Below are 24,780 nucleotides of genomic sequence, written 5' to 3'. Positions count from 1 at the left end.
TCTGCTGGCAGTGCCCCTACTTATACATCCCAAAATGCCGTTGGCCTTCTTGGCAACAAGGGCACACTGTTGACTCATATCCAGCTTCTTGTCCACTGTAACCCCTAGGTCCTTTTCTGCAGAACTGCTGCCGTGCCATTCGGTCCCTAGTCTGTAGCAGTGAATGGGATTCTTCCTTCCTAAGTGCAGGACTCTGCACTTGTCCTTGTTGAACCTCATCAGATTTCTTTTGGCCCAATCCTCTAATTTGTCAAGGGCCCTCTGTATCCTATCCCTACCCTCCAGCGTATCTACCACTCCCAGTTTAGTATCATCCGCAAATTTGCTGAGAGTACAATCCATACCATCCTCCAGATCATTTATGAAGATATTGAACAAAACCAGCCCGAGGACCGACTCTTGGGGCACTCCACTTGATACCGGCTGCCAACTAGACATGGAGCCATTGATCACTACCCATTGAGCCCGACGATCTAGCCAGTTTTCTATCCACCTTATAGTCCATCTGTGTTTCTATACTGACAAATTAAGCTTGGAAAGAAGGTGTAAATTTATACTGGAGACAGTAATTAACCATTGAAACAATTTACCAAGGGTTGTGGTGGATTCTCCATCACTGACAATTTTTAAATCAAGCTTGGATGTTTTTCTAAAAGGTCTGCTGTAGGAACTATTTTGAAGCAGTTCTCTGGCCTTTTACTGGAGGTCCAACTAGATGATCAAAATGGTCCCCTCCAGCCTTGGAATCTATGAATCAATTAACATAATCAGGGCATGATTCTCGGTCCCTAGGCAACCACCAACTTCCCATCCACTGATTCATTAATCTTCAAAATGATGGCCAAAATGGGTCTGCCTTGCGCCGGGTACACTGTCTGTTAGAAAATCCATCGCCTATAATTTTTAGAAATTCTAATGGTTTTCTATTGGCTGCAGGAGACCATCAGTGAGTGTCTCTCAAACAGAAGTCCCCATAACACTACAATGTTTCCTTTCCACACATTACAGCCAGGTAATTAAGGAGTAACTGACCCGGTCATCTGGTTCAATTTGGTGGTCTATAAAAGACCGCCCCCCACCAGTACCCAGTCTTGGGCTTTGTTTGCTAGCAGATTGATCCATAGGCATTCAAGATCCTGCACTTCTGAGTTACCAATAGCTCTAAAACCAGGTAATGGGGTCTTTAATGTAGAGCACTCCCCGTTTCTTTCACCCCTCTGTCCCTTCATAAACAGGTTTCAAAAAAGGGTCACGCTTCAGGGCACGAGCTGATAAGGGTCAGGAGGAATCTCCCTCGAGGGGCAGGATGTTCGATTGCGACATTACTTGCACCTTTCTCTGTTGCAGCAGGTTCTGGCCGCTGTTAGGAGACTGTACTAGATAGGGGAATGGGGGCTGATCTGGGCTGGCAATTCTTAGGTTCTCACTCATTCACCTTCTCATCTATCCATTTGTTACCTATCCCCTAAGTAGACCTCCATCTTAATACATCCCACCTGGATCTATGGCTCACGGACACAGATCTCTGCTTGTGCTCGTCCCTATGCCAGCAGGACTGTCTGCTCCCTCTCAGCCAGCCAGCGTGTCAAGCACAAACCCAGGCAGGAAGCTGAGGCAGTGAGCTGGGTGGTACTTACTACTTGCTTAGCTCATCGCAGCGAGCAGTGAGCGTGACAATCTGGTGGAGTTAGAGAGAAGAGACCATTAAAAGGCAGACACCAGCAAGCACTCAGAGGGGAGGTTAACAGAGAGAGGGCCTGATGCTGTGACGGGCGCTCATCTTCACCGCAAGTCATGGGCACTCGGGCTCAGATCCTCAAAGGGAGTTAGGCACCTAAATGTGTTTGAGGATCTGGGCCTAAGCACTTACAGGACCGAACCCAGAGCAAAGATGTATAGAAAAAAGATCTGGAGCTACCGGCTGCAGATGCCCTACTTGGGCTGCCATGGTTGGAAGCCACATTCAACCGTGGCTTCTTTGGGACAACTTCTCAACCATGAGCCAGAGCCAAATTTGGCGAGACACCAGCCATGCCCTGACAGGGTTTAGCACACAACCACAAAGACTTTGCTTGTGCTGAGGAAGGGTGTGGATGGTGAAACAATGTTAGTGAACCCTGGGTGTGGTGATGGGTGCACTGGAAATGTGATAGACAGGCATGATTTTCAAAGCCAGTTCAGCTATCCGTTCGCTGTGCTAGGAGAGAGCATAAAATAATCCAGCCATTAGGAGACTTGTGAGTGTACAGAACAGGAGGGCCTGACAGACAGCCAGGTGTTTGCTGCTGAGGGAGATTCCAGCTGGCTAGACGATCCACAGGTGTCCACGTCCAGCAGGCTGTTTTGCAGTGTTGATAGCTGGGGGTCTACAATGCTCACGTGGCATTCACTAAAGCTCTGGGGCCACCACTTCAGCTGGCACAAACTGGTATAACTCTGCTGGAGTCATTAGCACTTTGCTGATTTACACCAGCTCAGGGTCTGGCTCAACTCACCTGAGCGCACTGGCCTTGCACTTTTGGAGAGCTGGGTTCAAATCCAGGTTAGGGAATGGGACTGGGGATCACATCCCAACCTCCATCCCCAGGAGAATGAGGGAGCTTTCCTCAGGTTTCCCTGTGATACAGTTGGCAGGCCGGGTACAATAGCCTCAGCCGGCTCCCCACAGCAGAGATGGGGCCACAGGGGGAAGCTGAGGTCAGAACAACCCTCACCTCGTATTTCTGCCGCTTGAACTTTTCCTGCAGCTCGAATTTCTCAGCCTCCAGGTCGTGGATGCTCTGCCACAGCTCCTTGGCCTTGTCCCTGGGGGGAAAGCCATGGGGAGCCAGTGAGGAGATGCAGGGGGGCACGGAAGTTATCCATGTGATTCACCGAACCACACACAGTTCTGATCCCCACCAGCCTCCAGTCCCACTTGTCATGAGGTTCTTTAGGCTCTGCCCCCCAGGAGGGTAGATACAGGGGACTGGAGCAATGCCTGAGCTCACGCCATGTCGGCACCTGCTGCCTGTTGGTGCTTAGCCCACCGTGGACCATGCAGTGCCCTTGGTCCATGATGGGGACATAACGCAGGCATAGGGTGTGTGATCACAGCTCCCCCAGTGGCCAGCCCCTGTGACTATACCAGCCTGCTACTTACTTGCAGCCCTGGAGTTTCCCTCTTGGCTCCCATGCTGGGGGCTTGCGCTTCTGCTGCTCATGATTCCAGCCCAGCCGGCAGCCACAGCTGCCATCCCCTTGGCCGCAGCGAGAGTAATGGGGATCGAGGGCTGAGGCAGCCCAGAGCTGCTGGGTCACAGATGATCTGCTCCTGCTTTCTCACCCCAGCACGGCACACCCACTGCCTTTCGGCGCTCCCCCCTGCATCCGCACGCCTGCATCGACGGTGTCCCACAGCTCAACCCGGGCAGCCTGGCCACCGCAGTGCACAGCGCTGCCCCTGGTGGTGAGGGCTGCTCACACAGTCTGGTACAGGAGGGGGGGCAGCTGGCCTCGCTTGGGGTGAAGGAAGAGGTGGGAGGGGGCAGGTTGATTTGCTGCCCCTCTGGGTTAGTGATGCAAAGGGTTCTGGGACTCAGGCACCGGCCTGTGAGCTCGTCTCCAGCCTGGTAGGTTTGTGGGGGTGGGGGAGGGTACTGCCCCAGTCCCTCCCTTACCCTCACCTCAACTTGTCTTCGTTCAGGTGGTCGATATTCAGAGGCTTCCGCCGCTCGCTGAGGATCTTCTTCTTCTTCTCCCGCTCCGTTTGTTTCTTCCCACTTTTCTTCTCTGTCTGAAGACATCAGCTGGCCCGAGTCAGAGGGAATTTAATTCCCCCGCCTCCCCCCGTGCCGCAGCTCTCCCCCTCCTCCCCCCGCACTGAGCTGGAGTGACCCCTACAGCTCAATGGCATGGAGAGGTTCCAAAGGGGAAGCCCAGCGGAGCTGAGCAAGACGCCCACCCCAGCCAGCCTTTTCAGGAAGTCCACTTGCCATGAGGCTAGTCCAGTGGAGGGGGCACTAGGCTGAGACTCGGCAGACCTGGATTCTATTCCCAGCTCTGCCATTGACCTGCTGGGTTATTCAAATAAGTCACTTGCCTGCTCTGTGACTCAGTTTCCCTTGCCTAACTTTTGTCTTATATAGTTAGCTTGTGAGCTCTTTAGGGCAGGGACTCTCTCTCACTGTGGGCACACAGCACCTGGAACAAGGGGGCCTGATCTCAGCTGGGCCCCTAGGCGGAGCTGTAATACTTCCAAAAATGGTACTTCTCCCCAGAAGGGCATGGACAGCACCAAAGCTACCAGCCACGGAACAAACAGCCTGGAAGACAGGCAGCCTGTCGTGCCAGTAAAGTCTGCGCGGCAGAGTCCTGAGGGCTGAGTGCCCTGCACAGAGAAGGGAGCGAGAAGGCTGCCCTAGGTGACTGCCATGGTTCTGTCTAGTGGGTAGGGAGAGCGGCTAAAGTCTGATGCTCTGGCAATGACCTTAGCGCACAGGAAATAACACCTCCAAAGGATGCAGGAAGCTTCAGTGAGACTCACCCCTCTCCGGCAGCAGGAGAGTCGGGCCCTGGAGTTTTCTGATCTAAGCACAATCTCCTCGCAAAAGCAAAGGAGGACAGAACAGTGGAACTGCACCAAGAGCCCCTTCCTCCACAATCTCTGCCCTCGGCTCAGGCTCCTTCTCCCTCACCCCCTTAACGCTCCACTTGGGGGTCTTCCTTTCATGGGAATTTTCCCAGCATGCTCCCCTACAGCTGGCCCCTTTAACTGTGGGATGGAGCCCCCAACTACAGCCCCCAGACAGACATTTGCCTCTAGCTGCTGCAGGCTGCTCCTCCCGCGGCGCTAGCCAGCCTTTGGCTGCCTTCGTGTTGTTTCTTCCTAGCTCTTCACTCCCTCTGGGGCACCCGGCATTGGCCGCTGTCGGAAGACAGGATGCTGGGCTGGATGGACCTTTGGTCTGACCCCGTCTGGCCGTTCTTGTGTTCTCTGTGCCCTGAGGGTGGTCCATATGCACTCTCTGCACCTAGAGTCGACCCACCACCCCTGCCACCAGCCACTCAGTTATGCCAGCTCCAAGGACTGAAGCAGCCTGATTGCAAAGGGACCTCTGGTTTTCAGGAACAGAGACAAAGGAACAGAATCAGGAGTGGGAGGAGCAGGCAGTTGTAAAGTTAGAATCGCCTCGGCCAGAGGCCAGCTTAGCACGGCCCAGGGTCATTGGGATGCCATGGGGACTGGGCATGCTGCAGAGAGAGATGCTGCCATGAGGGTCCCCAGTTGGCATCTGGCCCCCAGTAAACAGCAGGACGAACACACACGCTGAGTCCTGCTACTGGGTGGGGACTCTGGCTACCACCACCACGGCCAGTTCCCAAGCACCCCAAGCTGGAATCGTACCTTCTGCAGGTAGCCCCCAAAATGCAGCATGTTGGAGAAAGCCTTCTTCTTCCTGGCATCCTCTTCCGCCTTCTTCCTGGCCTCCTCTTCCTCTCTGCGGGCTCTCTCTTCCTGTCAGGGGTAAAGCCAGAGCAAGAGGGGTCTCGAGGGAAGCCAGGGGAACTCACTGCTGCTGGAGAGACAGACTCAGCAGAGTGAGAGCCGCTGGGAACACACAGACAGCTACAGACCAGACCAAGGGCTGCACAGTCACATGCCATGATAGCTGCTTATGTACCGATGGGCTTTGCTGCCCCTTGCAGGCACCTCCCCATGCAACAGAAGCAACCACCCGTAGGCTGCAGTGGCCAGTGTGCACCAGCCATGAATAACTCCCCCAAGTAGGAGGGCAAGTGGGGCTCAGGGCAGCAGTCACCGGTACTGGACATCAGCCTGGACACCAGGCTTTGTCACCATGTTAACGCAGTCACTTAACACCACTGTAAGTGGTGCAGGCCCCTGTCTGAGCCCCTCTGGAGCTGGGTGCTGGCTCGGGAGGAAGAACACCCTGTGATGAAGCAAACACCACTTCCTCCATTACCTGGAGGTTCATTCAAGCTCTCCCCAGCAGAGCGCTAACCCAGCCCAGCCCTGTATCGCTTGGGAGAACTGGAGCAGCCCAGCCCAAGGCTGCAGCTCAACCAAGGGGCCCTGGTGGAATATGTGGCCACCAGCTCCCTGGGCCAAGCAGGGCCTCGGAGTCTCAGTCCCAGGTGGGTCTGGAGTGTCCTTGCCGGCTGATCTAGAAGCTGCACTAAAGGGGAGTCCCCCACAGCTAGAAGGAAGGTCCCTGCAGTACGAGAAGGGGTAACAGCAGCTGCTCCCAGCTGGACGACAGGGGAGAAGGCTAGACCCGACTCCATCGCTGGGGGTTTGTTGGCCCTCCCCTGCTCCGGGAGGCGGGACACTCACAGCCATGCGGGCCTGGCGCTCCTTCTCCCGCTCGCTGCGGATCCGCTGCTGCTCCGCCCGCTCCGCTCGCCGATGCTCCTGCAGGGGAAGAACAAGGCTTGGGCTTCGAGGCCGGGGACGACCCCCGCCCCCACATGAGGGACCCAGGGAGAGCTCTCTCTGGATCCCAAGTGACTAGGGGCCCAGCCCAAGGGGAAGCATTTGCTCTGTTGGTATGGTCAGGAGTGCCCGTTTCCCTGCCACGTGACCTCTGCTTCCTCCAGACATGGCTGGGCACCAGGGTGATGGGTGGCGGGACACCACATGACCTGGTATCAAATAATGAAAGATGGCACTTCCCAAGCCCTGGGTCCAGGCTCCTCAGTCTGGATCGGACCTTGATCCCCTCTCTCTCCCCTGAGTCAGCATCTTGTTTTTCTAGGTTTTGACCCTGCTCCTCCATGTCTTCAGCAGGGACAGAACATGGCCCTTAACTTGGAGACTCGCGGGGGGCCGGGGGGAGGAGTAATGGGACAATCTGGGACCTCCAGACGTACTATTCGGTCCTTGAGTGAGATCAGCTCCTCTTCCTCTTTCTTCCTGTTCTCGAAATGGGCATCGATCAGGCCCTGCAACTCGTTCAGATCCTTCTCCATGCGCTTGCGGTGAATGTCCTGTATGGAACATGACCCTGAGCCAGCCATCGCTACTGCCCTCCCAGATCAATAGCCACTAGGGCGCTGTGGGAGTCAGGGGCCATCTAAGGATGAGAGCAGGGGCTGGCAGGCATGGTACCAGGTCCGCTGGGTACATACTCAGAGGGACTGGCAGATATGGGATTGGGTACATACCCAGAGGGGCTGGCAGACTTGGCACTGTCTGGGCATGCTGGGTACATGCCTGGAGGGACTAGGATGAGCTTGCATGAGTGAATTTAGTGCCAGCCTGACAGCCCTGGTGACTGAAGCCCATGGCTTACCTACAGAGCAAGCCCACAGTCCATTGGGCACCCAATACTCACATCAAAGTCCACTTTCTCCCCATCCGGGATCTTGGGAGGCACCAAGTTTGGCATGAAGAGCCTGCAATCAGAAGCAGAAAGGAATTTCTCTCCGTTCGGCTGGAAAACGGATTATGGCCTCATTTAACTCCAAGTAGGAGAAGCTTCCTTGTAGGTTAATTTAGTGTTCATACAGACCTGTTAGACAGCACACTGCTGTGAAAGGTGGCAGGAGAAAGTAGCGTGTGTGTGTGAATACAACTGTGAGAGTCAATCTACTATTAGGTTTCTATGAGCTTTAGGGGCCCAGAGGTATAACTGCCTAGATAATTGGGTTTATAGAGTTGTGTTTCATTTTTTGGCATGTATAGACTGTAGGCCCCGTTCTACCATGGAAAGGGGATCGGGCCCTCACAGAGGCAAAAATACAATAAATAATTGTCCAAACTTTTTACCAATGAAACCCTGGCAAATAAGCTTGCAAAAGAGGTCATTCACGTACACCCCCAGCATACGTAAAGATGGGGAGAACAAGTCAGTTTTCAGCACAGGGCAACGTAATACTAACTTGAGACTGCCAGCCAGGGTGGAATAGCGGTTGGGGGGTTGTTTTTATAGTGAAGACACCTGTCCCTGGGCACCCCCAGCTCCGTTTCACATGGATCACTACTGAACAGCTGGAACAGCTTTGGATCATGGCCAGTTCAAGCTAGACTGGAGCAGTGAGCCTAGACATGACTGGCTTGGGGTCTCGTTGCTATCCTCCAGGGCTGTCCAGTCCCCAGTGTTTGTGAAAAACAGACAATGTAAGGTGACAGCCCACTATGGATGAAATGCACAAGCACAAAACACCGCTCCAATCTCATGTAAGTCCTGGTCTCAAGCAGTTCCTAGGCCTCCTGCTGGCCCTCTGCATGGGGTGCATTTCACCCCATCTGCAGTCTGGCGTTTGCAGTGGCAGCTACCAGACAAGTCCCCTAGCCACCTGCGCCAGGAAAGCACCCCAAAGGTTAAGAAAACGGTCACACTTTCAAGCAAGGAACCAGAAGTGAGCGATGTGGCAGCCAACCCCAAGCTGCTGACGAGTATCTACCCGGTGCTTTTCCCTTGATAGGCTTGATAGTTTTATCAAAAAGACCAACAGAAGGTTTGGGGGAAGCGAGCCATCCAGCAGCTCTGGGGCAGAAACTTCTGGGCCCGAGTTTCAAATACGGGAACCTTAATAGCGCCATTGAATGCAGCATTGGGGTGCTTAAGTATGTCAGTGAAACAGTCTCATCATCCACAATAGACAGTATATAGAAATAAAGGCAATGGCCCAGATCCTCCAAGACATTTAGGCACCTAACTGAAACCAATGAGAGTTAAGCACCCAAATACCTTGGAGGATCTGGATCAAAGTGCTTATTGGAGTATCCAGATGCAAATGCCCTGCTGACAAAACGGTACCACCCACAGATCTCAAAGGAGAGGCAGTATCCTCAGCCCTATCCTACAGGTGGGGAAATTGAGGCTAGGGTTTGGGGAGGGACCTGTCCACACTAAATCAGTGGCCAGACTAAATATAGGACCCAGGCATCCTGGTTCCGTCCAGTCTCTTGTCTGGCGGCCCATCTGAAGGCATCTACAGGTAGAAGTAAGCCTGGGGTGCAGATTTTGATTCTCAATCCTGCTTCAAATTTGAAAAAGTTTTGCTTCAGGCTTATCACTCTTAAGAGCCCTGCTCAGCTGGAGAGATGATCATGGACTGAGCTTGCTGACTGGTATCGCTGATGCTTCCCTCCAAACCCCTTTTGTTCCTTTGAACCTCATTGAGACGAGGACGTTGCTAGTCCAGCTCTTCCTTGTACTTGTCAGCAAAAGCAACGTGTGTGTCCACCCAGACCAGCTAGGTGCACAACCCATTGTTAGGCAGCAGCATTATTGCAGGGGCTTAGACAGCTGAGCCTACCTGGCGACACTCGAAAGGGTGGAACTGAGGAGTAGGGAGAGAGGAAGGAAGAGAAGTTTAGCAGGGTGTATCCTTCCCAGGGCCTAGAGCACTCGGTGCTCCCTTGCTTTGTCCATCTAACAGGGAACTGGGGCTCCCAGGGATTCATGAGAACGTTCCCATTCACCTGCAGGAGATTCCTCCACCTGAGCAGGTGGTTGTCTCAGGGGATGCTCGGATGGCTTCCGAGAAGGTCGCTTCAAGGAATGCACAGGGGGCTTTGCTGCCCTGGAGAATGCACCACTAAGCTCCTATATCAGGAGCCAGAGTGGGAGGTTCTGATTGTGCCACTGAATGCACCCAACTCCCCAGCTCTGATCGCACTCTCCCTGTGCCACACTCCCCGCCTCCCTCGCCCCCCTTGTTCTCCTTCGTCCCTCCCCCCGCTTGCTTTTCTGCTCTCTTTCTCCTCCCCCACCCTCTCCCTATTTCGCTTCCCTTCTCCTGTTCTGGGGCTCTTTAGCCCCGACTCCACCCCTTCCCCCTTCCCTTTGCTCTGGCCAATACTGTATTTACTGCACTGTGTACAGCCCCTGCCCAGCCATACGGCAGAGCGAGTCCGCACACACGCACAATCCAAACTTCCCATCCCCCTACACAAAATGCATTTCCACTTACTTGGGCTTTGGCTTTGACTCCCCTGCGGGTCCGTGGGAAGCAAAGAGAAACACAGAGTTAATGGCACAGAGAGGTTCGCCTTTCCACTGCAATGTAAATATCAGTGATGGGCCGGGCGCCCCCAGACTCCCTTTGCTCCATGTAGGGTGACCAGATGTCCTGATTGTATAGGGACAGTCAGGATTTTTGGGTCTTTTTCTTATATAGGCTCCTATTACGCCCCACCCCCTGTCCCAATTTTTCACATTTGCTGTCTGGTCACCCTAGCTCCATGCCATGCTGCAGGTAAACCTACAGCCTGGAGTCAAGTATGGAGGAGCCAGGCAGTTCACTAGGGCTAGAGATGGGCCCAGGCAGTCAGTCAAATCCAGCCAGATTTCAACCACCCCATCCACTTAAAGAGTATTTCAGCTCCCAGCAATTGGTCCAGTCTCCTTTCCTATTGCCTGTCCAGACAGCGCTAGCCGGCTGAGGAACTCCATTGCATAGGGTAAACCCTGTTTTTGCCCTGACACTGAGGTACATGCCCCACAACCTGCAACTGCTTCAGACATTCATAACGTGGCTGCCTGCGGGCTCCCCACCCCATGCAGGCTGGCAGGCAGGGGTTCCCCTAGTGGCTGGGAACAGGGGACACGTTGCCCCAAGAAGCTGCCCAAACTGTTAGTGTAGGGGCGGGCAGCATCCCCACCGTACAGGCCCACCTCAGCCACAGCAAGCCAGCGGCGTGCCCGCACCAGCAGGGAACATAACAGCTCTCCTGGCTAGTATGTGGGTGCCAGGTACAGGGCATCTGGTCCAAAGCTCACACCCCTATTCAGCCCCACAGCCTAACAAAGTGAATGGATGGGGCACCCTGTGCCCCAACCCCCCGGTCCTGCTGCTGTCTAGTGACGGGTGCTCATGCTCATCATGGGGCAGGGGAGAAGGCAGCGGGGTGGTCAGGAGGGTTTGCTGTCCGCTCCCCCCAGGAAGGGATGGGTGTATGTGAATGGGGGCTCGTTCCTTCCCTCCAGCGCAACTCCCTGTGGGGCACAGGGAGAGGACAGGTACGTTACCTTCCCCAGACTCCTGCTCGTGCTCCCCCTCACCACCTGCGGGAGAGACAGAGCTTTAGCCCCCAACCACGCGCCCGATCTACACCTGCATGGCCAATCGGTGCCACTGCACACACCCTGCACTCCAGGAGGCAGCAGGGATGGGTCGGGGGTGAGGGGGACGCGGACTGAGCCTTTCCCCCACTTTATCCCCAGGTGGCATGTCCCACCAAGACCGGGCCATGGATTTTTAGTACCACTGTTCTGGGGACTTGAGACGCATGGGCCTCAGTTGAGCAAAACACATTGACCGAGTGACCACCAGGTGGCATCTTAGAATCATAGAAGATCAAGGTTGGAAGAGACCTCAGGAGGTCATCTAGTCTAACCCCCTGCTCAAAGCAGGACCAATCCCCAAATAAATCATCCCGGCCAGGGCTTTGTCAAGCTGGGCCTTAAAAACCTCTAAAGAGGGGGATTCCACCACCTCCCTAGGTAACGCATTCCAGTGCTTCTCCCCCTCCTAGTGAAATAATGTTTCCTAATATCAAACCTAGACCTCCCCCTCTGCAACTTGAGACCATTGATCCTTGTTCTGTCATCTGCCACCACTGAGAACAGCCGAGCTCCATCCTCTTTGGAACCCCCCCTTCAGGTAGTCGAAGGCTGCTATCAAATCCCCCCTCATTCTTCTCTCCTGCAGACTAAACAAGCCCAGTTCCCTCAGCCGCTCCTCGTAAGTCATGTTGCCGCAGCCCCCTGATCATTTTTGTTGCCTTCTGCTGGACTCTCTCCAATTTGTCCACATCCCTTCTGTAGTGGGGGGGCCCAAAACTGGACACAATACTCCAGGTGTGCCCTCACCAGTGCTGAATAGAGGGGAATAATCACTTCCCTCGATCTGCTGGCAATGCCCCTACTAATGCAGCCCAATATGCCGTTAGCCTTCTTGGCAACGAGGGCACACTGCTGACTCATATCCAGCTTCTCATCCACTGTAACCACTAGGTCCTTTTCTGCAGAACTGCCGCTTAGCCGGTTGGTCCCCCGCCTGTAGCGGTGCATGGGATTCTTCCTTCCTAAGTGCAGGACTCTGCACTTATCCTTGTTGAACCTTGCCTAGCATCTCCTATCCTGCCAGCCCCAGCACCGGAAACCCTGTCATGGCAGGGTCAGTCTGGACACCTCCAGCTGCCTTGTGGGAAGTGGCAGGAAGGTGAAGGTGGGAGCTCCCACACAGACATCCACCAGTGAAGCGAGGACAGCTCCCCAGCGTCGCCGTCTCACGGAGGGGGCGGACGCAGAGCCAGGCGAATCACAACGGCTTGGCTTTGCGGCGGCACACGCAAACGCGTTCTTCAGGCCTAGCTCAGGCAGCCTGACGCTGCAGGGTGCTGAGCGCCCTTATTGCCATTGACATGTGCAGGAGTTGAGAGCTCTCTGCGCACTGTAGCGGGTATGCAGCAGTGTGCAGGGCTGGGCTGGTAAGGCCAGGTTTTAGGTGCTTTTGCAAATCCCACTCGGTGCCTCTTTGCATCATTAGGCACCTAAATACCTGTAAAAATCTGGCCTTTAGTCCTACATGGTGCTGAGCACTGGGCTGATACGTGCTCCAAGGGGAAAACAGCTGAAAACTGGCTTCAGGTGGAAAGGTGAGCTCTATGGGGTTTCAATGGGAGACACCCCAGATTCCCTCCAAACCAAGCCCTAGCTCACTCAAAAGGCCCGAGAGTCCCAGACAAGCTTTTCCATTTACCCCACTGAGCTTAGACTCTGAAAGCAGAAGAACGTCCCCTTCTTACCACAGGGTGTGTGAAATTCTCCCCTGTGCAGCACAAGGCTAGATCACAGCAATCTCACATGGTGCGTGGGGGCCTCATGGGCCCTCTGCACTGGGCAAGCAGGGACAGCGTCCCTCCTGGCGGCCAGCTTTTACACAGCAGGAGTCAGAAACTCCATTATTAGTAGCAGATGAGTTCAACGGAACAGGGGGGACCAAGTGGGATCAGGCCTGCACTGACCCGCGTGTGAACAGACCCCTCTCCCCAGTCTTGCTCTTACCTTCTTTTTCTTTAGCTTCATCTTTGTGTTCTATTTTAAAAGCAGAAAGGACAATTCGATCAGAGACGGGTCATGCAGGCGGACACATTCATCCCCCATCCACGTTCCCTAATGAATGCCCCGGGGAATTCCTCGCATTCTTCACACAGGCTGGGTCTCCACCGCTGGCATTTTGGTATTGGATGATCACAGCTGAGACAGCTCTGGCCAATTTTTACACCATAAGGGGCAGATTCTGATATCAGTCACGCCCATGTCGCTTGGGAGTGGGTTCAATGAAACCTGCAGAGCCAGGCTGGATTTTCAGCAGTGTAACAGAGACCAGAATCTGGCTTTAAGCCTGTGTAATACCAACAGACCCCAGTCCCCAGTTGTCGGCAGGCAGGATCAAACCTGGGACTCTAGAGCTTAATGCATGAGCCTCTGCTGCATGAGCTAAAAGCCAACTGGCCCTTAGCTAAGGCTGTAGAGCAAAATCATTAATCTCTCTCTCTTTTCCCCCTCCCCCTCTCTCTCCTGCCCCTTGGTGTCACTCGATGGGACAGAACACCCCACCCAGGAGTAGGGTGATCAGATGTCCCATTTTTAAAGGGACAGTCCCATTTTGGGGACTTTTTCTTATATAGGCACCTACCTATTACCCCCGACCTCCTGTCCTGTTTTTTCACAGTTGCTATCTGGTCACCCTACCCAGGAGGTGTGTGGGTTACACCTGGAAATTAACAGGCTGAGGAAAGATACAGACGTCTCCAACAGCAGAAGGATGCCAGCTCCTAGCTGTGTTATTTCTCTTTATTTACATGATTTTATTAATATTTCAGGGCTGATGGGGCCCTCTGTGCTGTGCACCACACAGAAGATGGCAGTGAGTCTAAAGACAGGGGAACAGGGAGAGGGGAGCGTTACCCCCCGAGGGCTACTCTTGGATCCAGTCCCTGCAGAGCTACAGCTCCTCCGCTCCTATGCAAGTTTGACCCACTGGTCAGTCTGTTATGAGCCCCGTCCGTGCTGAGCGACGGAGGACAGGAGGCTGTTTATAGTCCCCAGCTAGGGAACCTGGCTCTTGAGCTCAGGCTGTACTGATTCAAGCTTTTTACTCTGGAGGGCCCTGGTTCAACCCCCAGCGTTAACAAAGATGGCGGCCGTCACACAAACCAATGGGCCTGGAGAGGGTCAGGAGTAATTGGAGCCCTGGCTCTGCCCACTACAGGCCAGTCTGCAGAGCCGGCTGGAGAGGAGGAGGAGGAGTTTGCTGCAGCTTGCAAAAGGGCTGACTCTGCATATTACCCCTCACCCCCATAGAAAAGGGCAGCTCAGGGAGGCATGGAGTCTCAGGGAGCTTCTTGGGTGCACAGATTCTCCCGGGGTTCTTTGTGGAGCGGTGAAGTTGGGAATTGATGGGCAGGAGCATGACTTGGACATGACGCCTGCAGAGGGGAGCAAGACGTCCTCTGTTTGGGTGGAGGTGTGGCTCCATTTTCCCCAGTGTGATGACTGGGGCAGTGGGCTGGTGTAGTGGGGTATCCTGCTTACAGGCACAATTCTCCTCTTGGATCTCAACTCCGATATCCTGCACATTCTAGACAAAGTTCTGCAAAACACCGACAACCCCATGGACAGAGCTCCTGGTGCCTTCATGTTGGGAGCCGAGAGCACTCAGCACCTGGCAGGATTGGCCCAGAGCTACCTTTGGCACCAGCATACTGGGAACTGCACCCCTGAAGGAGAGTGCCCCCTTTGCGGAGCTGGGAAGAGGCATGGGTCCTTTGTCCGGCTATAGCTTGAGTTAATGACATGATTTTAAGCATCCCTGAGTTTTTGCAGCTCAGCTGTGCAATCCAAACCAGAGATTAGGCAGCCCACTGAAATGCATGAGAAGGCCAGAGCAAGCGGGGCAGAGGGAGATGTCTCCTAGAGGTTCAACCACCTACCTTCTGCTGGGGTTTCCTCAGCCTCTTCTAGTTGTTCTGCGTGCTCTTTGTGGTCTGTGGAACAACATACAAGATGAGAGGAGCAACTCAGGCTGGCTGGCTGATAAAAGTACATGTCATAGTGAGCCAGCCACTGGGGTATCTGAGGGGGAAAGGCAGTGTGGCCACGGAATGGAGACAGGTAATGGTTCGGTTTGCATAAAATGGGAATTCACCTGAACCTTCACCCCAAACTCAACTGACCCTTATTATTGATGCTTTGAGGGGGGAATTCCCCCCTCATTTCCACGTGACTCTGCCCTGCCATGTTCCCAGTATGACTAGAAGGGGAAGGGGCCAAATGCCATCAGAGGCTGCTCTCATGGTATCTCCAAGGGTCTGGCAGGGCCACACGGTGACATCCAGGTCAAGGTCCACCACTCTCCATGGCAACAAGGGACGCAACATGCTTAGTCCCGGTGAGGGGCAGGGATGGGGTGATTTTCATTGTTCTCCTGAACCACCTCCAGGCAACAGAAGTGGCCCTGGTGGGTGCCCAAGGGAACTGCCTTTAGTCATTCCCCCTCTTCTCCTATCACGCTCTCTATTGATACCACTGGCACGTCTGAGCGCCTCCTTCCACCGGAGGGAGCGTTGTTGCAAACAGAGTCCTCTGTGGAAGAGAGAGAGGAGAAGCTGGTAGGCAACTGGGGCTCTAAGGAGGGATTTAAAAGACTGGCGCTGCCTGGAGGAGAGAAAGAGGAATAAAAGGAAGGAACCAAACAATGGGTGAGTTTGGCAAATTGATGAAAGTTAGAAATGCAAGGATGCATCATGGATTCAGATGTAATCTTAGGGCAGAAACGGGGAGCGGGGAGGAAGATACAACAAGCAACACCAAGAGGCAATGGGCAGAAGAAAGAGGTCACACTCCATCCCATAGGTAGAGCATGTACGTATACATAACAAACCACAGACATTGCGTATGCAGAATGTTGGCAAGCATTAGGGAAGGGAAAGAAGAAGAAGAAACGTTTTACTACCATCTTCCTCCTCTAGCCATTCTTCTTCTTCGTCAAGGTGGTAAGTGGCAACAGTGAAAGGAAGAAGCGGAAAAGGTTAGTCAGGTATCGTAAAGCTGTGGCATCTAGCTAGAGCGTCCGCCGGCATGTTATCGATCTCTACTTTCCCAGCTACGTCCTACAGCTTTCCTGGTGTTTATCCGGCTCTGCTATGCAGGTGTTGCCCAGGTGTTGTTAAAGCTGTCGAATATTAAGGCTTTTCTTCACCAATATCCAGCAGACATTACAAATATTCTCACTCACACACAGCAGGGAAGGCTGCAAAGCTGCTAGATGCATAAACTCAGCAAGCCCAGGCTGAACTGTCACTCACACAAGTCAGATGAGACTCTAGCTTCCTTTCAGTTATCACATTATCATCGCAGACAGGCCGGAGCTGCGAAAGTTTTCAATCCTGAATTCTCCCCGTGCTCAGATCTGAGGATTTAGTTGAGGCCTGTCTCCAATTATCCTCGCTACTAAAGCGAATGCCAAATAAACTCTTAGGGTGAAATTCACCCCTGTGCAGAGGACCGGAATAAGGTCTACATGCCTCTGAGGTTGCTCATTAACTCTGTGGGTTGCGTCAGTCCCCTGGACAGGAGTGAATTTCACCCTAACTGAACATCAGCTGAAGCAAAATTTGTTTTAAAATTGGAAGGAACATTCCCAGGACCTTTTTATACAGTATTTGCATGACTCTGCCCACCTGCAGCCATGCCATGCTAAACCATTCCAAGCAAAAAAGGAAACAAAGTATCTAAATAAACCAGTAGCAACCACCCCGTGCCCTCCTGTCCCTCCCATACAACAGGGAAAAACCTACCTTCTTCAATATACTCCTCTGCAGGAAAGGGGAAGAGAAAGGGAGGGAGAGAGAACAAGCAGGTTATTGAGGTTATACTGATCGTCTTAGAGCCTCAGTCTGTCCTGACGTGCAGAAAGATGCTGCTCTTCCTCTTACCTTCCTGTTCCCTGCAAAGCCGAAGGAGAAACGGTTGCGTTAGAACATCGGTTGCACATTTCTCCCAGTGGCTGGTCCCGAGAAAGGGGGAGGGATGGGGGCAGATCAGAACTTTTCAGCGAGTTGTATTTTCATTGAAAAATGCGGATTTGTCAAAACAAAACTATTCTCAAAACAGCGTCCGTTTTGACAAATCTCTCGACTCAGAAAAGAAGTTGGGGGAAAAGTGTTTTGTTTTGACATTTGCTAAAGGAAAATTTCCGGTTCAAAATAAATGTTCATTTAAAAATCTAAGCTAATTAGACTGGGGAAAAAAGGCCAAAAAAAGGGGGGGAGGGGCTCAAAGTCCTAACAAAATGGTTCAAAATTCAGACATTTTGATTGATCTGAATTTTTTGCAAAAAGAAAAGGAATACTTGTGGCACCTTAGAAACTAACCAATTTATTTAAGCATAAGCTTTCGTGAGCTACAGCTCACTTCATTGGATGCACACTGTGGAAAATACAGAAGATGTTTTTATATACACAGATCATGAAAAAATGGGTGTTTATCACTACAAAAGGTTTTCTCTCCCCCCACAAACCCACTCTCCTGCTAATAGCTTATCTAAAGCGATCACTCTCCTTACAATGTGTATGATAATCAAGGTGGGCCATTTTCAGCACAAATGGCCCACCTTGATCATCATACACATTGTAAGGAGAGTGATCACTTTAGATAAGCTATTACCAACAGGAGAGTGGGTTTGTGGGGGGGAGAAAACCTGGATTTGTGCTGGAAATGGCCCAGCTTGATTATCATACACATTGTAAGGAGTGTGATCACTTTACATAAGCTATGACCAGCAGGAGAATGGGGTAGGGGGAGAGAATACCTTTTGTAGTGATAAACACCCATTTTTTCATGGTCTGTGTGTATAAAAACATCTTCTGTATTTTCCACAGGATGCATCCGATGAAGTGAGCTGTAGCTCACGAAAGCTTATGCTCAAATAAATTGGTTAGTCTCTAAGGTGCCACAAGTCCTCCTTTTCTTTTTGCGAATACAGACTAACACGGCTGTTACTCTGACACCTGAATTTTTTGGTGTTTCTGACTCACGAACATTTGAGATTTTTTATTTTTCATCCGAATTCAGAATTGGGAAAGTTTTTAGACTCTCAAAAATATTTGCAGGATGGGAAAGCGCGTTTCCAGTGCAGCTTTCTGGGGCAGGGGGAGTTCAGAGAGCCCTCCATGGCCAGTTTACACTATGTTGTGTTATGCATTTCTACAGGCTGTGTTTTGTCCCCCCTCGTTACATGGCAGCAGAGATGGGACCGTGCTGGAAGGTTTTTGTCCCAGCTTTCCCGAAGTCTGGAGGTGTTTGGATCTCAGGGCTTGGTCATCCCCACCAGTGGGGTCAGAGGGTTGGTAAAGAGAAACAAATATATTTACACATACACTTAATCACAGTTCTCATTTATGGGAAGGAAAGATGGTTTTATGGCCTGCAATTCTGAGATCTACTGATGAAAAGTTCTGTCTAAGAACTAGCGGGCACTGTTGTTAGTACTAATAAAAACGTGAATCATTCCTACAGCTCCAGACAGGGCTGGGTAAGAATGAGAATGAATGACTCTCGATGGGACTTGATGCAGCTACACCAGAATTGCAATGGCAGCCACAGAGCAAGCTGCCTGCTGTACCCCTGCATGAAGAGGGCTGGCCGTAGGAGGGAAGATTTTAAAGCACCGCACTTACTCTTCATATTCTTCGATGATTTCTTCGATGTCCGACATTTTCAGTTAGCTAGCAGAAAAATAAAATTAGAGAGAGTGTTAAAAGCTACAATAAAAATCACAGCAGTGCACTCAATCCTTCATTCTTAGACGTATTGGAGCATGATTTCTGTGTCTACCTTGGATGAACTCCGGGCAGCCCCATGGCCCACAATTTCCCACTTGGCCACTGATTCTGGGTGCCCAACTTGAGACACGTTTGGACTGATTGTCAGCGGTGCTGAGCACCCTCTAAAAGCTGCACTCTCCATGTCTGAAAATCAGGCTGCGGAGGTGGCATCCAGAAATCCAGGCACCCAAAATCAGGGGCCATGTCTGAAGATTCAGATGCTTTGCAAGATATCTACAGCAACTCACCAACAGCCGGAGAAACCTAAATGATCTGACCAAAGTATTTGTTTAGACTAGGAATTTTCATTTTGATTCACTTGTGTCTTATGTCACACTCCCATCACCTCCTCCCCTTTCCTCTGAGCAGCAGGCAGATGAGGGAGAGGAAGCCCTGCGCAAAAAGCTCATTGCATGCAGATCCAGCCCCTCCTCAAATTCCCCACACCTGTGCGTAGCTACCATGCTGACAGGTGCCTTAGAAAGGCATGGAGACGCTGAAGTATCGAGCTGGATTAGATGTCAAGCAATGCAGCTCATTTGTGGGTGTGAATAAATCCCTCTGTCTCGCTGGCTTTTAGATTAAAACTCTTGTCATTTGGGATTTTTTTTGCTTTTCCACTCACACCGTGAGCTCGATGCTGAGCTGCAGCGTAGTGGTGGGAGTGCACAATGGTTGCATTAAGCCACATTTTTCCTTCCCCAATCCTAGGGCCACCTGGGCTGTTCTGGCCGCCAAGGATCCCAGGGGCACCACTTTCTCCCAGCCATGCCTTCTGAGCTGGTAGCTAGCAGCAGAATGGCTAAGGAGCCACCTGAAGATTCCCTCTATGTACCTGTTGCAGTTACACAGGGAGAATCCTTCCTTCTGTGGCCAGTGAAGCTGGATTTGAGGCAGCTTTGAATGACTCAGCTGCATTAAGACTCAGCAGGGCCATGGCAGCCAAAGCCAAAGCAAAAATGGCCACTTGTGTCCTGGCAGGAAGTCCTAGGGAGAGACTGGGGAGTCACTGCCACTTCTGAGCCAAAGGAAACCCTTTCCAGGACTCATCTTTTGTGGGCAGCCAGACCTTATTCCAACCAGCTGCATTTGTAAATTCCCTGTTGCTGCAGTGTCGATGGAGCAGGGATGGTAAATTGGCTGAGAGGGAAGAGCTCGTTCCTGAGAGGATCTGTGCTTGTCACAAACAGGTAGGAACTTCCATAATTATCTCACAAAGAAAGGGGAAAATAACCACCCCAACGCTGAGCTGGAATCTAACAATGGCGTCTTGGCTGAGATAACCCTTCCTGAGGCCACCCTGCCCCCCCTCCCCCCCATGGCTCAGCAACATAGTTCTCCTTAAATAGGAAGCAAGAGCTTAGGAACATCATCAGTCAGCACTGATAACTCTGAGCTCCCAGCCAGGCCCAGGGTACATTGCAACCTCTCTGCACAGCGATGATCTAAGAGAGAGTTATGTTGAGTGGGAAGTGCAGGGGAGGAGAATAAACCCAGGAAACAGCCTATTTTGCGCCTCAGTAGTTCTTAGCATTAAGGACTGGTCTCTCACACCTAGCTGCCATTTTCCCTTCTGCCGCATTGGACACATGCCGTGGGACTGGCTTTTCCTCAGCAAAATCACCCACTTTCCCCTGGCCAATCAGGAAGACAGCGAGGCTAGCTCTGCAACTCCTGCCTTGAATCTCAGAGCTGCTTGTTAGCTCCTCTGACATGTCGTTTATCCTGGGTCCCAATCCCTTCTCTGGGGCTGAGTAAGATTCACCAGCAACTCAAGTGTCCTGTGATCTTAAACTACAGCCATGCAAAGAAAATGACATGAAGCCTCATTAATAACTCGCATGCTAGCTTTCCAAATGCTGTCAGCCTCCAGCAGCCCTGTCAAGGAGAGGGACATCTCTGTGCTCATACATCCCAGTGAGCGGGGAGCACTGGGAACTGGAGTCAAGGCTCCTGGGTTCTATTCCTGGCTCTGCAGCTGACCTGCTGTGTTACACTGGGGAAATCACTTAGGGTATGTCTACGGCGCAAAGAAAAATTGACAGCAGAGACTCTCAGAGCCTGGGTCCATTGGCTCGAGCTGCAGAGCTAAGAATAGCCAGGTCGACATTTGGGCTTGCACCCCAGCTCTGATACCCTCTTCCCCTCGCCGGGTTTCACAGCCTGAGCTCCAGCCAGAACAGGGCCATTTACACTGCTATTTTTAGCGCTGCAGCCCGAGCCTCAGTCAGTTGACCCTGGTTCTGAGACTTACTGCTGTGGGTTTTACTTTGCAGTGTAGACGTACCCCTAGGTCATGATCCTCCAAGGTTTTTAGGCTCATAATTCCCATTGAAATCCATGGACCTTCTATGCCCCAATTTCCCCCTCTGTAAACTGGAGACAACAATACCCGTCTTTGTAAGGTGCTTTCAGTTCTTCAGATGAGAGGCCAGATACAAATCAGTATTTCCACTGGAGCCCTATGCGTCTTAAAAGTTTCTCCTGAATTCTACCTAATCTCTCTATAGATGATCTAGGTACCACTGGACAGTGTCCAAAGTCCACAAAGAAACAGCACAAGGAAACACCCAGGAAAAGGGGCTGGGGAAGTGGCCTTAAATCTGAAGTGGTGATGTTCAAACTGCTAACAGACGATTCACCAGCAAGGTTAACGCAGCAGCGATGCCACCAAAGCCGGTTAGGAAGGCAGCTTAAAACACGTTCTCAGCAATTATTTTATTGCCCGTTGATTGCACTGGGCAGTACAGCTCTGTCTGGAAAGTTAGTGGGGTTCCAAATGTCCATTTGAACGCTTTTCACTCCGAGTTTCGTGTTCAAATAAACGCCAAAGTGAATCTCTGCTCAAGCCATCCCTTTTTGTTTGGTTCCCGGCTTGCCTAACACCATGCCCTGAGTCTTGTCAGACTCGCAGGCTTTCAGCTCACTGAAACATTCCTGAAGCCCAGTGAAACCTTCTGCTAACTCTGGCCAGCAGCTCAGGTTTGTCCCAGATCCCCACAATAGATGAAACTTTCCTACCAAACCCCAGGTTTCTATGAATAACTCCAATGTGTCAAACCACCTGTTCAGCAAATCAGCTCGCTGTACAACGACCCCTTTTCCAATGATGTGTAAGAGCTGGTCCCAGCTCCATCTTTTCAGTTTTTATAAGAGGCTAACTTAAAGAACTTTGCTGCCTGAATCCAGAATCAGAAACATTACTGATAGGAAAGACCTACTACGTCCTGAAGTCCAGCACATGATTGGTCTCAAGATAACAGTACATCTTCCAGGGCTTGGTTCATTCTAGCTTTAAGCCTTTTAAGTGATAAGTCTTCCAGAATTTCCTTTGGAACTCAGTTTGATTGCCAGTGCTGACAGCCTTGCTGTCAGCTCAGTCCCTGTGCCACTATTTAGATTAAAAAAATATTATATGTATATATTTTATATTATATAAAATATATACATAAGTATTTTATATACATATATTTATATATAAAATATATACATATATAGTGTTTTATATATATATAAAAAACACTAATAAAATATATATATACACATATATATATATATATATATATATATATATAAAAAACACTAATAAAATATATACATATAAAAAACACTAATAAAATATATACATATATATGTATATATTTTATTAGTGTTTTTTATATTATATATATATATATATATATATATATATATATAAAAAAAACACTATATATTTTATATATAAATATATGTATATAAAATACTATATATGTATATAGTATTTAGATTGTTCCATAATCTTATGCCATATTCTAATAGATCTGACCACTAGGAAGTTTTTCCATGCTAAAAGTTCATTTTTTAAACTCCTTCCATTACTCCTAGTTCCCTCTTGAGCCACCATAATTCCTGACCCTTCCTGGTGCCCGTGTCCCTCGCATACTTTTAGACAGCACTCATGCCCTCATCATTTAGCCAAAAAATCTACCTAAACATTCATCAAGCTGTTCCCCATGATCCTCTTTTGCAAAGTGCTCTGTCACGGACAGATAGGCAAACGTATGAATGTTTGTGAATAAATGTAAGTGACCTCTCTCCAGCTTCATTCACTTTCCTCAAGGGGCCAACAAACCACATTAGCTGAGACCGCAGTCTATAAGTAGCTATTGACAAATATTCAAGGAAAGCAATTTTGGAATATTTGTCCCAGAAACTTGATTTTAAGAGTTATCTACATCCAGGCAGTGCCTAGAAACACCTTGTACTCTGCACATCCAGCAAAGGTAGCTCAAAATGCCAGTATCAATCAGTGAATGAGCAACACACTGGTAAGTATGTTTGCACAGAATTTTTAATTAATTGATTTTGAGCTACAAAAAAAATCCAGGAAGTCTGTGGACAATTCACAAAGAGCTGAATAAATTATTTGCTGCAAATAATCCCTGTTTTAATTGTGGATTGAATGGTCCAAAAAAACCTTTCTAAAATATGCACTCCAGGAATTATCTGGGGGAAAGTTCCCTGGCCTGTGATATACAGGAGGTCAGGCTAGATGATCACAGTGGTCCCTTCTGGCTTTGGAATCTATGAATCCTTCTAAATTTTTGTCTTTTAACATGCCTCAGACAGGCCGGTTAACACTGATCTAGTGCAGGGTAGGTTAGAACTAGATTATCTAAGAACCAAATCACGGTTTTAAGTCCTAGGGATGAATGGCTAGGTGTATTTCCAAATGTTTAGTTCTGCCATGTTTATTCAAAGAACAATGCAAAAAAAAAAAAAAAAAAAAAAAAAAAAAAAAAAAAAATCCAAGAACTACAGTGTAGTTTCATTTGCCACTTGCAGCGATGCGGCATTCTGAACTCGGTAGCACAAACATCCTGCGCCCGCCCTGTGCTTTGCCTGCCAGCGAGGGACTTGGTAACATAACAGTCTCTTAGGTTTCTAGAACACTGTACATTGCTCTGGGAGATGAGAAGAGATGATAGGCATAAGTTCCTTATTACTCACCCCAGCGTAAATCAGGAGTAACCCTGCTGGGCCCGATTCCCCCTCTTTGCCCATCCCAATGTAAACCAGGAGTAACGCCATTAAAGTCAATGGAGTTGTGCTATACCCAGAGGAATCCCTTCACCAGAGAAATGCAGTCATCTCTGGGGTGGATGATGACAACTGGGAGGGGCCAATTTCAGCCAAGTAGGTTGAGGCAGACCCCTGTTCTGTCTCTGGAGCATTAATACCTAGGTCTAGCAAACAGACTGGTGGTCACTCAGGTCCCATCTGAAAAGGGAATCAACTCCCTAAGCCTGGCAAGCTGTGCCCTGCGGCTGTTTCCTTACCTCTCGCCCAGGGAAAAGGTGAGGTCCCTCGCAGCCAAGTGGCAGCTGGCACAGCGTCTGTGAAATGCACTTGGGAAGAGTGAGGCTTTAACAGGGCTCCGAAGCCCACCCCCAGGCCAGACGCCTGATTGGAGGAACGCGAGTGTGGCAGGGTTTGGAATGCGAACACTTGCTTGCTATTTCAGCAGTGTGGGTCACAGCCCCTGGTGCAGCTCTTCCCCCCACCCTCCCCCCAGGAGCCCATATAAGCCCAAGCTGTTGTATGGCCTCAGAGAATTGCTATTTTAAACCCGCAGGGCTGAGATAGACAAGTCCCCAAGGGGCTGACACAAGCCAGCCAGCTGTCACTTTCAAGTGGCCAGAACTCTGATAAGCAAAATGCTCTTGCCTGGAGAGGGCCTGGGTTTCAGACATCGGATGCTCACCTCCGAACCCCAGTTCTGAGCCCCATGCTGCTTCCTAGCCCCACGACACCCCACACCCTCTGTGCTAGGCCCAGAAAGCCCCAGGGCCAGTCAAAGGCTTGAGTCTCATAAGCACCAGCAAGCCTGGATGTTCAGCCGAATCCCATAGGGCTGCCTGGAGGTCAGAGCTGGCTTTCTCAGGAGACAAGTC

At 50.9% G+C, this 24,780-nt stretch overlaps 1 protein-coding gene across 7 annotated transcripts in view; it reads right to left on the bottom strand.

Annotated features, from left to right (window-relative positions):
* Positions 1-24,328, bottom strand: part of TNNT2 (troponin T2, cardiac type) — a 33,996-nt gene extending 9,668 nt beyond the window's left edge. Inside the window, exons 1-17 of one of the 7 annotated variants that reach the window (XM_037884935.2) lie at positions 24,166-24,328; positions 18,701-18,748; positions 16,958-16,968; positions 16,820-16,837; positions 15,976-16,002; positions 14,954-15,007; positions 13,023-13,052; positions 10,983-11,018; positions 9,925-9,946; positions 9,268-9,291; positions 7,338-7,398; positions 6,874-6,990; positions 6,338-6,415; positions 5,387-5,497; positions 3,666-3,775; positions 2,715-2,805; positions 1,638-1,678 (exon numbers count right to left, since the gene is read on the bottom strand). In XM_037884935.2, the coding sequence (XP_037740863.1) occupies positions 1,638-1,678; positions 2,715-2,805; positions 3,666-3,775; positions 5,387-5,497; positions 6,338-6,415; positions 6,874-6,990; positions 7,338-7,398; positions 9,268-9,291; positions 9,925-9,946; positions 10,983-11,018; positions 13,023-13,052; positions 14,954-15,007; positions 15,976-16,002; positions 16,820-16,837; positions 16,958-16,968; positions 18,701-18,738 (869 nt within the window). In that variant the 5' untranslated portion in view covers positions 18,739-18,748; positions 24,166-24,328. The remainder of the gene's footprint in view (positions 1-1,637; positions 1,679-2,714; positions 2,806-3,665; positions 3,776-5,386; positions 5,498-6,337; positions 6,416-6,873; positions 6,991-7,337; positions 7,399-9,267; positions 9,292-9,924; positions 9,947-10,982; positions 11,019-13,022; positions 13,053-14,953; positions 15,008-15,975; positions 16,003-16,819; positions 16,838-16,957; positions 16,969-18,700; positions 18,749-24,165) is intronic. The other 6 variants (XM_043533642.1, XM_043533641.1, XM_037884933.2 and 3 more) reach the window with 6 other exon arrangements.
* Between the last annotated feature and the right edge of the window lie 452 nt (positions 24,329-24,780).

This window comes from Chelonia mydas, chromosome 21 (genome assembly GCF_015237465.2).
Source record: "Chelonia mydas isolate rCheMyd1 chromosome 21, rCheMyd1.pri.v2, whole genome shotgun sequence".
NCBI classification, from domain to species: Eukaryota; Metazoa; Chordata; order Testudines; family Cheloniidae; genus Chelonia; species Chelonia mydas.
This window is presented reverse-complemented; position numbering and strand designations above follow the sequence as displayed.